Source organism: Ochotona princeps, chromosome X (genome assembly GCF_030435755.1).
Source record: "Ochotona princeps isolate mOchPri1 chromosome X, mOchPri1.hap1, whole genome shotgun sequence".
NCBI classification, from domain to species: Eukaryota; Metazoa; Chordata; class Mammalia; order Lagomorpha; family Ochotonidae; genus Ochotona; species Ochotona princeps.
Genome location: NC_080865.1, coordinates 45,964,094 through 45,979,752, shown reverse-complemented (window position 1 = coordinate 45,979,752; position 15,659 = coordinate 45,964,094). Strand labels below are relative to the sequence as shown.

Below are 15,659 nucleotides of genomic sequence, written 5' to 3'. Positions count from 1 at the left end.
TAAGAAAATTCTGGGATTTATTTCTATCATCTATCACAGTTAATGGTTATTACTCAGTGGGACCATTGTCAGCATGCAAGAAGATTTTATTTTTCAGTTTCTCTGTGTTAGTCAGCCAAAACCACTGGTAAGGCGTGTAGTGCTCTTCAAAGTGGGAAGTTCCATTTCCCATGGGTGAGTCCTTTGGATGATACTGGCCACGAATGAGCCAACCTCAACTAAATAGAATAATTCATCAAATACTTGAGTATCTGTTATTTCTAGGCACTATGTTAGGTATTATTAGATACAGTTATAAACATAAACAGCATGGTCCCTGACATGGTGTACATTATCGAAGCTCAGATTTTTAAGTACAAGTTCTGTCAAATAGTTGATTGTTAAAAACATAGTGTAATGAAAAGACAAATGACAAAATAGCTGTTGTATTAATCAGACTTATTAACTTATAAGTGCCACAGGCTCAAACCTTCATACATGCCTGTTTATATCAGGTGAATTCACTTCACAGGGTGGTAATTAGCCCCGGGTTAGGTATCCTGACCCGGAAGTGTATTTACTCCATTTTGTTTTGTCTTCTCCCCACTCAGAATTACATCCATGGAAGCAGCCAAGCCCAGTTTGTGGCTGAAACACACATTGTTCTTCTCTTCAGTATCCTTTTACAAGAGTCTTTGTTACTACGCTTTGTCTCTTTTCTCGATCCAGTTTCTCTCTGTAGCATCTAATTGGGTTGTTCTTTTAATGCAGATCACAATATCTTTTAGAAATCACATTATTGTGTCATCCATCTTTGCCTAATCAGCCAGAGACCACCAAGACAAACCTACAGTCTGATAAAGCCATTGGTTCATTGATGCAAAGAAGACTAAATATCAGTAACTCCAGGACTTGTCACCAAAGAAAAAAATAGAATTTTTTAGAGAACTTGGGAAAAGTATAGAGTTTGTGCGAAATCTGAAAAGGTATTGTTTTGATGGGTTCAAAGCAAAGCAAAGTTGAATATAAAGGGATCAGTATCAAGCCTACTGTGAAGTGGACCTGTGGGAATTGGAGTTCCCCACTGGTTTTACTCTAAGTTCTCAGCATGAGAGAGTTCGAAGCACAGACATAAAGATATATAGGAAAGCATGATTTTTTTTTTGTAAACTTTATTTAAAAGGTGAGGAAATCACACACAATGGCCGTATTAGGGATAGAGTAGGCAGGGAGAAGAAAGGTGGTAAGGAGATGTTTCTAGTTACATCTTGTGTCTGTGAGAAGAAAGAGAGCATCCCTTTCCATTTCCTGGCTTATTATATGATACCACCCCTAAATCCCCAAAGGGAGAAATATATCCTGGGGAAGGGAGTCATTTGATTGATACATAAGCAGAGTATTTCCTACCTTTGTTCTTTTTCTTTGTAATAAAAATAAAAATAAATCTTTAAAAAAAAAAAAAAAGATTTATTTTATCGGGCCCGGTGACGTGGCCTGGCAGCTAAAGTCCTCGCCTTGAACGCGCCGGGATCACATATGGGCGCTGGTTCTAATCCCGGCAGCTCCACTTCCCATCCAGCTCCCTGCTTGTGGCCTGGGAAAGCAGCCGAGGACGGCCCAGTGCTTTGGGATCCTGCACCCGCATGGGAGACTGGAAGAGGTTCCTGGTTCTCGGCTTCGGATCAGCGCAGCACCAGCCATTTCGCTCACTTGGGGAGTGAATCATCGGATGGAAGATCTTCCTCTCTATCTTTCCTCTTCCCTGTACATCTGACTTTACAATAAAAGATAAAAGAAATCTTTTTAAATTTATTTTTTATTATTATTATTTATAATTATTATTATTGGAAAGCCAGATATACAGAGAGGAGGAGAGACAGAGAGGAAGATCTTCCATCCGATGATTCACTCCCCAAGTGAGTGCAATAGCCAGTGCTGCGCTCATCTAAAGCCAGGAGCCAGGAACTTCTTTCTGGGTTTCCCACACAGGTGCAGGGTCCCAAGGCTTTGGACCGTCCTCAACTGCTTTCCCAGGCCACAAGCAGGGAGCTGGATGGGAAGTAGAGCAGCCGGGATTAGAATGGGCGCCCATGTGGGATCCTGGCACATTCAAGGCGAGGACCTTAACTGCTACGCTACCACGCCGGGCCCAACTATCATGACATTTTATGCATGATGGGGAAGTGAGACTCGGGTGCTTCATGAGGAAGTGATGTGCCAAGCCTGTAATCTTACTGGATCAGACAAAGAAATATTGCCTGTGAACTTGGTATGTACATAAGTATGTTGTTCCCCTTTCTTGAGTGGCAGCTTTTTACTTTCTCTGCCTGAGCTCCTTTGGTTTTCTGACATCCGAAAATGCCTTTTTTAAGCTGCAAGCTTAGTTAAGACAGATGTTAGTTGAGAGTCTGAATTTCTTACTGCAAGTTGAACATCTCTAGTCTGCAACGGACTTTAGGATTTTTAATTTTTGAATCAGAGATACCGTATCTGAGCCCAACAAGATGGTTTAATTGGCTTGTCTTCTGCCTTGCAAGTGACAGGACCTCATATGGGCACCAGTTTGTGTCCCGGATGTTCCACTTCCCATCCGGCTGCCTGCTTGCGGCCTGGGAAAGAGCAGAATATGGCCCAAAGCCTTGGGACCCTGCACCTGCATGTGAGACCTGGAAGAGTTCCTGGCTCCTGGCTTTGGATTGGCTCAGCAATCCAAAAGGAGTGAACCATTGGACGAACGATCTTCCTCTCTGTCTCTCCTCTTCTCTGTGTATCTGACTTTACAATAAAAAAAAATCTGGGTCCGGTGGCGTGGCCTAGCGGCTAAAGTCACGCCTTCAACGCCCCGGGATCCCATATCGGTGCCGGTTCTAATCCCGGCAGCTCCACTTCCCATCCAGCTCCCTGCTTGTGGCCTGGGAAAGCAGTCGAGGACGGCCCAATGCATTGGGACACTGCACCCGCGTTGGAGACCTGGAAGAGGTTCCAGGTTCCCGGCATCGGATCAGCACAGCACCGGCTCATTGCGGCTCACTTGGGGAGTGAATCATCAGACGAAAGATCTTCCTCTCTATCTCTCCTCCTCTCTGTATATCTGACTGTAATAAAATAAATAAATCTTTAAAAAAAAATTTAAAAAAAATCTTTTAAAAAAAGAAGCTTCAATAGCTTTTGCCTTTTAATAAGAACAGTAGAAGTTGGGCCCGGGAGTGTGGCCTAGTGGCTAAGGTCCTCGCCTTGGTCCCATATGGCCGCTGGTTCTAATCCCGGCAGCTCCACTTCCTCTCTGTCTCTCCTACTCTCAGTATATCTGACTTTGTAATAAAAATAAAATAAATCTTAAAAAAAAAAGAACAGTAGAAGTTAAAGAATATATAGAAAAATACAAATAAATATGAAGAACATTTCAAACAACTGGCAATAATATCTTTAGTAATTATGGTATATCTTTTCCCAGGTTTTCTTATTTATTATTAAATAAATAAGATTTTTTAAAAATTTTCTTGGAAAGTCAGGCTTATAAAGAGGAAGAGAGAGGGAAAGATCTTTTTTTTTGAAAGATTTATTTATTTTTATTGGAAAGGTGGATATACATAGAGGAGGAAAGACAGAGAGGAAGATCTTCCATCCGATGATTCACTCCCCAAGTGAGCCGGTGCTGCACCGATCCGAAGCCAGGAACCTGGAACCTCCTCCAGGTCTCCCACACGGGTGCAGGGTCCCAATGCATTGGACCGTCCTCGACTGCTTTCCCAGGCCACAAGCAAGGAGCTGGATGGGAAGTGGTGCAGCCGGGATTAGAACCAGTGCTGATATGGGATCCCGGCGCATTCAGGGCGAGGACTTCTAGCCGCTAGGCCACGCCACCGGGCCCAAGATTTTCTGTCAAGTGGTTCCCTCCCCAAACATCCACAAAGGCTGGAGCTGAGCCAATCCAAAGCCAGAAGCCAGGAGCTTCTTCTGGGTCTCCCACGTGGGTGCAGGGTTCCAAGGCTTTGGGCCATCCTCCACTGCTTTCCCAGGCCACAAACATGGACCTAGATGGGAAGAGGGGCTGCTGGAATTAGAACCTCATGGATGCAAGGCAAAAACTTTAGCTACTAGGCTATGGCACCAGCCCAAGGATTTTTTTTTTTTTTGAGGAATTATTTATTTTTATTGGAAAGGCAGATCAGATCTACAGAGAGAAGGAGAGATAGATTTCCATACACTGGTTCACTCCCCAAGTAGCCAACAGCAAGAGCTGAGCCAATCAGGAGCTCTCCCGCATGAATGCAGGGTCCTAAGGCTAAAGGGCGTCTTTGACTGCTTTCCCTGGCTACGAACAGGGAGCTGTTTTCCCAGGATGGGAAGTGGCCATTTGAATATTTCAACTATCCCTCCAAAAAATCCTGCTGGAAATATGTATAATTTAGAGAGGATAAAATTATTTGATAAATAATTTCTGACAATTTTTTCAGAATTTCAACAAAGAACCTTTGAAGTACAAATTACTGCTAAACTATCTAATTTTTCTTTTTTTAAAAAGATTTATTTATTTTTATTGCAAAGTCAGATATATAGAGAGAGGAGAAGAGACAGAGATGAAGGTATTCTATCCGATGATTCACTCTCCAAGTGACCACAGAGGCCGGTGCTGCACTGATCCGAAGCCAGGAGCCAAAAGCTTCTTCCAGGTCTCCCACACAGGTGCAGGGTCCCAAGGCTTTGAGCCGTCCTCCACTGCATTCCCAGGCCACAAGCAGGGAGCTGGATGGGAAGCGGGGCTGCTGGGATTACAACTGGCACCCATATGGGATCCTGGTGCGTTCAAGGTGAGGAGTTTTGCTGCTAGGCCACCACGCCGGGCCCAGTCTTTCTCTATAGTAGTTTGAAAAAGTTAACTCCCAGGTTGCCCTGACCTCACTTTTATTCGGCTTAAGAATAGGAGCTGCACAAAGAAGAAATGAAACTTCCCATGCAGATAACTCAAAGCGTGAGTGAATACAATCAAAAAAGCAACACAGAATGTATGGAAAACAGATTCAACTGCATTTAGTATATACTGTCATTAGTTCAAAAAAAAAATCCCAAATTCATTGTACACGCACACACACACGCACCTTGTATACTACCAAATGTGAGTGTAATTAAGCAGAAAGGGAAGAAATAGATGTTTGGGTGAAGGCTGAATTTATAAGTAATCTTGACTGTTCATTCCTCAGACCATCTTGTACTCTCTCCAATAGCCCAATGATGCCCATTCATCATGTTTTTAGTTCAGCCAAGTCTCTTCTCCCAACCTCCCCCCCCCACCCTCTGAGGTCCTTTATATCCAGACTGATAATATCTGTAGATGTTGCTTACTGGGTACACTTGACAATGAGTGAGACTGTATCATGGGCTACATACTTTTTCTTTGAGTTTTCCATTTTGTTATATAGCCACCAAACTTCTGTGTGCACTGTTCTCAGCTGTCAGCTACAGCTCTGGTGCACATACATGTATTCATTCATTTCACTTACTTTAAATTCCTACTAACAGCCTGCTCTGTGGCAGGGCCCATCAGTTCTTGAAGTTAACAATGTAGAAGGAAATAAAGACCCTTCCATGGAGAAGCTTACCCTATATTGGGGAATACAAACAACGAATAAGCAACTCATGATGAAATGTTACTCCAATATCATTGGATAGAAAAGAGATGATGGGCCCGGTGTGGTGGCCTAGTGGCTAAAGTCCTTGCTTTGCACTTGCAGGGATACCATACAGACACCAGTTTGTGTCCCAGCAGCCCTGCTTCCCATCTAGCTCCCTGCTGGGGAAGCAGGGCCTGGGAAAGCAGTGGAGGACGGGCTTGGAACCCTGCACCCATGTGGGAATGGCTCCTGGCTTTGGATCACCTCAGCTCAGCTCAGCTCTGGCTGTTGTGGCTGCTTAGGGTATGAATCATCGGACGGAAGATCTTCCTCTCTGTCTCGCCTCCTCTCTGAATATCTGGCTTTCCAATAAAAATAAAATAAATCTTAAAAAAAAAAAAAACAGATTAGGTACAAGAAGTAGGCTAGCAAGAGTGAGTAGAGGTCCTGGTATAATGCGTCAATGGCTAAATCCTCAACTTGTGAGCACCAGGATCCCATATGAGCACTGGTTCATGTCTTAACTGCTCACCTGATCTAGCTCCCTACTTATGGGCTGGGAAGGCAGTGGAGGATGGCCCAGGTGCTTGGGACTCTCAGAAAAAGCTCCTACTCCTGGCTTCAGATCAGCTTCGCTCCAGGTGTTGTAGCCACTTGGGAGTGGATCAGTGGATGGAGTATGTTTCTGTCTCTTCTCTCTGTACATCTCCCTTTCCAAAAAAAAAAAAAAAAAAAGGTTTTGTTGTTGTTGTTGTTGTTTTTAATCAATCTTCATACAGGTAATCCACCCTTCAGTTTTTAGTGCCACCAAAGAAAATAATTTTCACGCTTGATAGAAAAGCATTTGGTTTTTTATAATTAAAAGTTGAAGCTTTTTATATCTATTTGGCTTTTTCCTTCTTGAGAAATTAGGAAGAAAAAAGTGTTTCATGTCTATGTGAGTTTCTCCTTAACTTTTCCAAGATGGTGGCGTTACCTTAGGGATGGTGCTTTTATGTGAAGCTGCTACCTCTGACATGGATATTGGAAAGCGAAAGAGTAAGTCATCTTGTATAGCATAATTCAGCAATTCTTCTTTAACACAGAAAAAGAAAATGAAACTGTTTATCACTTTCTCCCTTAGTTATAGGCTAAGGATGCTATTTTGCTCCTTTACAATTATGAAAGTATCGTGCTCATTAGAGAAGATTGTTAATGAGTGTAGAAGTAAGGTTAACAAAAATAACATACTGTTCTATTACACAATAGGTTCATTATGCTTGGCAACAATTGACTGTACATTTCAGAATAGCCTTTGAGTATTCCCAACAGAAGGAAATGGTGAATGTTTGAATTTAGGATATACCAATTATCCTGTTCTGATTATAGCACATTGAATTCATCTGTTTAAATGTCCACTATTCATTATATGCAATTATCACATTTCAATTGAAATTTTTAAAAATTGGCTGAAAGAAGATCTTTTAAGTCTTTTTCCAATATTAAAATGGTTTAGTATAAAAATTCATGACTTATTATGTGTGCCTTCAAAAATATATACATACACACTATATGCTCAAGATAGAAAATGTGACAAAAACACGAGTGTGAAACATTTGGGAGTGGGGGAGATTTACCCACTATTCCACATTTCTTCCCATTTGGAAAAACATTTGAAACTATGTGAAATTTTGAAATTTTACCCTTCCGTTTTTTAACCTTTATTGAATGATAAATACTAGAGTAATTTTCGGCTTCACACTCTACACTGATTTTTAAAAAGATTTTGAGGGTGGGGACTCCCGGCTGGCACCATGGTATATTGAGTTAGACCTCTACCTGCAGCCTGGACATCCCATATTGGTGCCAGTTCAAGTCCCACCTGCTCTACTTCGATGCACATCTCTGCTGGTGACCTCTGTGAAAGCAGCAGTGGAAGGCCCAAGTGCTTGGGCTTCTGCACTCATGTGGGAAAACTTGAAGAAGCTCCTGGCTCCTCATTTCAGACTAGACCAAACAAAGGATTTTGAAAATCTATTTCAAAGACAGTGAGTGTTATGTAGAGGGAGAGCAGAGAGAAATGTCCCGTCTACTGATTAATGGCCACAGTGGCTGTGTGAGCCAGGCTAAAGCCAAATACCTGAGCTTGCTCCAGATCTCCCACAGGAGTACAGGGACCTGAGTTTGTGGGCCAGCTGCTGCTTTCCCAGTCACATTATCAGGGTGCTGGATCAGAAATGTAACGTCCAGATCTTGAATTGGCACTCACACTGGATACCTGAATGGCAGGCCGCTTCTGATTTCGGTGTTGTTTTTTCCTAATTTTGATTATGGTAAATACTGCATAAGTAAATTCTGTGATACCTTCAGCTTCATCATTTTTTATTTCTTGAATACAAATTCCTGGAAGTAGAATAACTGTGATCCTGTGTTTGAATGCTTTCAAGTGATGATGCCAAGTTCTTTCTATAAAACTTGTGATAATTTATTCCACCTAGTAGTAACTAAGAGTGCTTGTTTTACTTTAATCATATTGGCATTAGATACTTCCATTAAATATATACATATTTATAAGTGAGCTTCAGAATATTTTACACCAAAATAACCTATCGTTTAATTCCATTTTCCACAAACTTTTTGAAGTACCCTCTTGTGTATATATATTTACTAGTCATGTATAGGAAAAATGTTACTTTCTAATGAGGCTAAATATTTTCTCAAATGTTTGTTAGTCCTTTGTGTTCCCCATTCTTTAAATTATATGTTTTCTCTTTCACTGTCTACTGGAGTCATAATCCTCTTTCTCATGGTTTGTGTGCATTTTTTATAAACATATTCACATGTTCTTTTTCAGAGAGGTGCTATCAATGTAATTTGGTTTTACTTATGTGAAATAGAATTAAGTAACGGCTTTTTCTTTTATGGTTGAAGAGTTCAGTGTCATCAAAATTAATGTGTCTAAGTGAAGACAGTGATTTGTATAGTTGGTAATTTTAGCTTCTAGAAAAAAAAATTAAGAAATAGATTTCAAATTCCAGCACAGTTATTTTGCTGAATTAAAACAAATATTTACATATTAGAAAAAGCAAGAAAGCCATCATATCCATTTTTATTCAGTCAATGTATGTTGTTTCACTGCTTGACTTTTAAAAAAATTGCCTATTGTTTTTAAAAATTGTCTGTTTTAGTGTTCACTGAGAAAAAGCCACCTAAGTGCATATTGCTGCCATGAATTTTAAATGAAATAGTAACATTTTTATCTGCTTCTGAGGTTCTAACCCGATGAAATAATCACAAGTACTATTATTAAGCAGTTTTTAAACATATGCTGGGAACTGCACTAAACACTTTTAGTTACGTAAAGAGGAATATAAACACGGTGATGCTTTACATATACTGTATATGTACGTTTTCTTAGGGAAAAATGACTAACTTTGCTATTCAGAACTGGAGTTAACTCATTTTAACTCCTGTTGTGTAAAACTTAAAAAGTAAATTATTCTGTAAATATAACAAAACTAAAAATTGTTTTCAGGATTGGTATATTGCCCTACTGCTTCCATTACTATCACGCACACATGTGTCCCAATATCACTGTCTCTGTTGCTTAGCTGGTCTCAGTCCAGGAATCTCTCAAATCATGGGAATTCGTCTTTGGGCATTGTAGGCATCTGGGATTAGTGGAGAGAATTGCGAATTTAAGAGTAGGAGTTTTTTGCTCATTATTCAAGTTAGGTATCTGGGTTGAGTGATTTCTTCACACAGGGTTGTGTAGTAATCTGCACATACATTCAAGTAAGATTATTACAGTGATATTATAGATAGGTTTGTCAGTATTTATCAATGCAATAAGGCCAACAAGTTTAACAAATGAATGGGTCATTTTCTTAACACTAGTGATACTAACTTTTTGAGTGTGATTTTTTGTTAATGGGATTCAGTTTCATATGAGTAAGTTGTGTAAGTTTATAAATGGAGTCGCTATGTATTATGGTGGGCCATATTAAAGTAGAAGGTTTCTGAAAGATTAAGAACTAGGCTGAAAATTAAGATAACACCTTGTTTTTACTCTTTGGAAGTGCAGGCTAAGATTTATGTTCAGAGAATTGGTTACATTCAGCATGCTCATTTTTCTCTCTCTTTTTTGACAGTAATGTGTATAGCTGGTATTGCATTGGTTGTGTTATTCTTCAGTTGGATGCTCTCTATTTTCAGATCTAAATATCATGGGTATCCATACAGGTATGATTCTAGTTTTTTATTTACATAGAGTTGATGCTGACCTATAATTTTTTTCTTTGCTTGCAAGTTATTCTAGCTTTTAAGGCAAAAAGATGGAATTTAATTTAGACATGGTACATTTACAAGTTAATTTTAAATAATTATGGCATAATGACCAGGACCAGTTTATGATATTCAAAATCATCCTTCAGATTTACTCTCTCTGAAAAAGATTGATTTATTTAAAAGGCAGAGAAACAGAAAGTGGAGAAGAAAGAGAGAGAGAGAGATCAATTTTTCATCCCAGGGTTAATTTCTCAATTGCTAGCAATGGCCAGGTTGAAATCAGGAACCAAAATTCTCTCTGGATGTCACATGTGGGTGGCAGGAACCCAGAGACCTGAGCCATCACAGTGGAGATAGGACTCGATCCCCAACATTCCATAAGAATCAGATGTCCCAAGTAGCAGTTTAACTGGCTGTGCTGCAATGACCACATTTTTAGAGTGATCTGACCTCACCTGTTTAATTTAGAAGTCTATGATTGCACATGATGGAAACATCTTTTGTCTATTATGTATACTATTCTTCCTGTTGAGGAAGAAACCATTTTCAGGGTATCTGAACATTTCTCCCTTGTATTTTTTTTATTATATATTTTTTATTAATTATTTTGCATTATGTGACAGTTTCATAGGCTCTGGGAATCCCCCCACCCCTCTCCCTCCCCCTCCCCCTCCCCTTCCCCTCTCCCCTGGTGGATTCCTCCACCTTGATGCAGTATTACAGTTCAAATTCAATCAAGATTCTTTCCTTGCAAACATATACCAAGCATAGCGTCCAGCTATTTATTGTCCAGATGGGTTGAACAGTTTCTTGGGGAGACCATTTCTGGTCCAAAGTTAGAGCTGGTAGAATATCATCACAGTCAATTAACCATCCCTTGTATTTTTTAAGGCAGCTTAGATAGCATAAGCAAAACATTTGATTACAAACCAGCAAGAGCTGGCATTGTGGCTTATGGGTTAAGATACCAGCCAAGATGATGGAATCTAATATTGCACTATTGGTTGGAAACCCAGATGGTCCACATCCAATGCCGCTCCCTGAGCATGTGCCTCGGGAGCAGCAAATGATGGCAGAAGTAGTTAGACCTCTGCCACCCATGTGGGGGACCAATGTGGGGCTCCAGGGTCCTGGCTTCAGCATGACCCTTCCCTTATTATGGCATTCATTTGTAGAGTAACCTAGTAGATGGAAGATTTTACTCTGCCCTTTCTTCTCCCTGTCACTCTGCCTTTCTTTTTAAAAGATTTATGTTTTTTATTGGAAAATCAGATACACAGAGAGATACAGAGAAAGACCTTCCATCTGCTGGTTCACTCCCCAAGTGGACACAGTGGCCGGAGCTGAGCAGAGGCGATGACTTTAGCTGCTAGGCTACCATACCAGGCCCTCTCCATATTATTTTGACAAAAAAATTTTTTTAACTTTCTGAGTGATTCATTATACTCATTGCAACATTTTAAGGCCTTTTGATAAATAAACAAGATAAATTAGTCTTCTGTTACATCTTTTTCCTGTAAATTTTTATGTAATTATAAGCTAGAAGCCTCCTTTAAGTCAGAAGTCCTAGAACCCTGATTCTTTTTTTTAAAGATTTATTTTACTTTTATTGCAAAGTCAGATATACCGAGAGAGAGGGAGAGACAGAGAGGAAGATCTTCTGGCCGATGATTCACTCCCCAAGTGAGCGTAATGGCCAGAGCTCTTCCAGGTCTCCCACGCGGGTGCAGGGTCCCAAGGCTTTGGGCCGTCCTCAACAGCTTTCCCAGGCCACAAGCAGGGAGCTGGATGGGAAATGGAGCTTCTGGGATTAGAACCAGTGCCCATATGGGATCCCGGCGCATTCAAGGCAAGGACTTTAGCTGCTAGGCCACCACACCGGACCCAAGAGAACCTTGATTATTAACTTGAAATATTCCAACTTTAAACTTGCATTCTTCTGTATGATTATGTGTATTAAAATAATTTCTTCTGGACCTGGGAAAGTCCTCACCGTGCACTTGCCGGGGTCCCATATAGTCGCCGGTTCTAATTCCAGCAGCCCTGTTTCCCTTCCAGCTCCCTGCTTGTGGCCTGGCAAAGCAGTGGAGGACAGCCCAAAGCCTTGGGACCCTGCACCCGTGTGGGAGACCCGGAAGAGGCTCGTGGCTCCTGGCTCTGGATCGGCTCAACTCTGGCCCGTTGCGGCCACTTGGGGAGTGAATCATCAACGGAAGATCATCTCTGTCTCTCCTCCTCTCTGTATATCTGGCTGTGCAATAAAAATAAATCTTTAAAAAATTAATTTCTTCTGTGGAGAATATACTTTTCAGGATACAAAAGTATGTAACTAGGACTTCTGTTTGAATTGTCTGATCATGAATTAGGTTAATTCAGTTAATTGCTTTCTGTGTTTGGAAGCTATTTTAACTTTAAGTATGTCTGTTTCTCTATTTCTGATACTCTAAGATAGGCATTTATGTGCCAAAATGTTCTTTGATCTGTTAAAATTGAGATGGTTCATATTTATTGTAAGTCAAGTTTACTTGGTTTTCTGAAACTAATAATGTATTTTTATTGCAGCTTTCTGATGAGTTAAAAGGATCCCAGAGATACGTAGACACTGCAGTAATGGAAACAAAAAGGAGAAACGTGTGTTGAAAAGAATACAACTTTGTATTTTGTATTACCTCTTTTTATTTTCAAGTGATTTAAATAGTTAATCATTTAACCAAAGAAGTGTAGTGCCTTAACAAGAAATTTCCTGTCAAAATAATGAAGTATTTGGAAATTATTGTCCTTTTTACCTTGTCTTCCTGTTGTACTTTATGGAACATTTAATTTAGTAGAATAAAGTATATTATTAAAATTTTCTTCTCAAACTACTACTTGGTATTAATTAGAACAAAGCTCAAAACTGCGTTTGCTGAGTTTTGGTCATCTGATTCTGTATTGTCTTATTCAACGATGGGAAAAGAAACCCCTGAGCAGGTGTTCTGGTGTACACCTGCTACAGGTACCTGCATCAGGAATTCATTCTTGGCTCTTCCATCTTGGCAGAGATGTGCGCACTTGGTGCATCTCGCCTTTGAGGCAGATAAGTCACATGTGCTATGTGCGTTCCCGGCAACAGAACATCACTCTTCAGAGCGTGTGTCTGGATCAGAAAGACTGTTCAGCCCTCCTCCTGCATCTTTCCTACTAAAACAGTTCTGTCTCCGTGCTTCCTGGTAACTACAGACATTACAGAGTATCTCAAAATACACAGACTTTGCGTAAGTGTGGCGTTACCTGCCTTGTATTTGGGAAGAGTTCAGGTTCACTTCATGTTCTTAGATGGTTTTTATTTAAGGTAGTCCACACCTAATAAATACATATACAGCTTAGTGCTAAAAGCAGTAACTCAGAATGGTCTGTTTCTGACAATTACAGAAAGTGTCACTTACTTGATTATATATATATATATATAAAACCCTGGTTGTGTTTAGGAAAAGGACTCCCGTAGAATAGGAAAAGAAAAACATTAAATACTATGTTGTTGTCTCTGTGTAGGAATTGTTTCTTGAAGAGTCTTCTGTTTTTGTGCTATTATTTCAGCCTCTATTATCCTTCTCCAATCAGAGAAACAAAGTAAACATTTGAAGAAGTTTGATTGGAAAATCACCCTTATGTGGAAATAACTGTATGTACTAACCGGCTTTCTGTGATCAATGTCTTCATGGTTATGATTACACCTAACTATAATCTCCCTGTAGTTATGAAAAGTAACCCAAAATGCTACTGTTATGGAAATAGGAGAATTGCAATTGTTAATAAAAAAAAAAGTAGGGAAATCTTTGTAGTGTTATTAAAAAAAAAAGACTGCGGCTGTCCCCCACTGTTTTCCATCTAACATCCCTCTCACGTGATAAGAAGTTTCAGAAGGAGGTAGATACAGCTGTCATGGAGAACAGTGTGCGGTGTGGGTTTTTGTTTTATATCTTTGTTAGTAGATTGGGGTGGGGCTAGATGTAGATGACTTTTCTACTGTTTAACTGAGCCACTTTTTGTTCATTAATCAATCACCTGTAGACTGTGTGATGCTGCATCCCTCATCTGCTGTTCTTGTATTTGTCACAGGCCAAATGTGTGCTGTGACTCTTAGAAGCTTTGAATGGAGATGCCCTGATTTGTATGGATGCGTCAGGGGAATACTACTGCCACATAATCTCTGTTGCTCCACATAATTGGACAAGAGCATTAAAAGAATCACAGCCTTTCATGTTTGTCTCACTGTCTGAGCACATTCTACAATAAGAAAGGGAGCACTCTGGCTAAACTTTGTGCAGGACAGATTTATTACACTTCAAATATTGCTACTTTTGGGGAAATTTTTAAATTAGCTTTCATCTGAAGTGCCTTAAGTAGACTCAATTTACTTTTCTAGTGATGGTTTAAATATTATTTGTCATACGTTTTTAAGATGCTATTCAGAATGTAGTGGTGGCAAAGATAACCAGATGTCTGCTTGTTTGCTTTTTGACCATACCAATAAACTTTTACAATCTATACTCTGAGTTTTTCATTATTCTGTGAAGAGCAGGAATTTAAAACACGAAAAGAATTGTAAAATCACAATATTTCGTTTTGGAGATATAATTAATTTATTCTGCTAGTTATTATGAGTCTGATAGGACAATTTGCTTAAGTGTTTCTATAGTGACAGATATGCTCTTCCAGGAATCTATAGGCTCCTTATTATTTTGTTTTTATTTTGTTTTATTTTACTCATTTGAAAGAGAAACCAAGACAGAGATATTTGCAGGTTCAATCCCTAAATGCCCACACAACAGCCAAGGCCGAGGTGGGCTGAAGCTGAGCATTAGAAACTCAATCTGAGTAGCAGGGACCTGATTTCCAGAACCAACAGCTGCATCCTGAGGGCATACAGTACCAGGAAACTAAAAAGGAGCTGGGGCTGGAACATAGGTGCTCTGGTAAAAGATGCTTTTAGAGAAGTAGTGCAGGAAAGCAGGGCATCACATGTTGCCAAAGAGGCTCAGAAACAGAAACATGGAGCAAACTAACAGCCAGATGGGATTTATTCTACATGAATTCAAAGAGGTGGCCACCTGCCTGGGCACAGAAGGAGTGACCTCGTGGCAAAGGCCCAGTCCTTCAGGAAGCTGTGCACTTTATACTAAGGGGCTGGAGGGGTATTCCAAGAAGATGGAAAGTGAGTGGGGGTCCAGAACCAGTTTTTTGGAGGGGCTTTCAACCTTAGTACCTCTTGCTCCCTGGGGGCAAGGAAATGTAGACTGGGATGGGGACCTGTTAGACTGGTCTTTGTTGATATGCAGTATAAAGGAGGTCTGGATAGGCCACTCCTGCCATGTTGGGCAGAGTCCAGGTAAGTCTGGGCAGAGGCGCAGGTGTCTGGATCTCCCAACCACGTGGCTGTGGCTGAGGGAATCCATGCCAGGCCAGGCTTCCTATGGGGGATCCTAGCTCCCTATCCACCGCTGCTAGGCAGTGAGCAATTCCTGAGCTTGTGGGCTCTCCAGAATTGGGGGTGTGCCTAGGAACATCCATGGATAAGGCCACTGTACCTGGAGGTAAGCCAGGGGACTGAGTCCTGGTGCTTTGGAGGGGAGAGACCGGAAGATCTGTATGGGTCAGACTGATTCAACATCCCCCATGGGAGTTCTGAGTTGGGCTGGTTAGCATGGAACATTTCTAACTACCACATGCCAGGCATGAGAAGCAAGGGCTGGGGTCCTGGATCTAGCAGGGCTAGATCCCAGTACCTGACTGAATGTCAAAACAGAGGACAGGTCACATTAG

General features: G+C 40.6%; 1 protein-coding gene across 1 annotated transcript in view; it reads left to right on the top strand.

Moving 5' to 3' along the window:
* Positions 1-14,384, top strand: part of MAGT1 (magnesium transporter 1) — a 38,987-nt gene extending 24,603 nt beyond the window's left edge. The window contains exons 7-10 of the mRNA XM_004592774.4: positions 591-654; positions 6,555-6,629; positions 9,722-9,812; positions 12,420-14,384. Coding sequence (XP_004592831.2) covers positions 591-654; positions 6,555-6,629; positions 9,722-9,812; positions 12,420-12,435 — 246 coding nt within the window. The 3' untranslated portion in view covers positions 12,436-14,384. The remainder of the gene's footprint in view (positions 1-590; positions 655-6,554; positions 6,630-9,721; positions 9,813-12,419) is intronic.
* Positions 14,385-15,659: the final 1,275 nt, after the last annotated feature.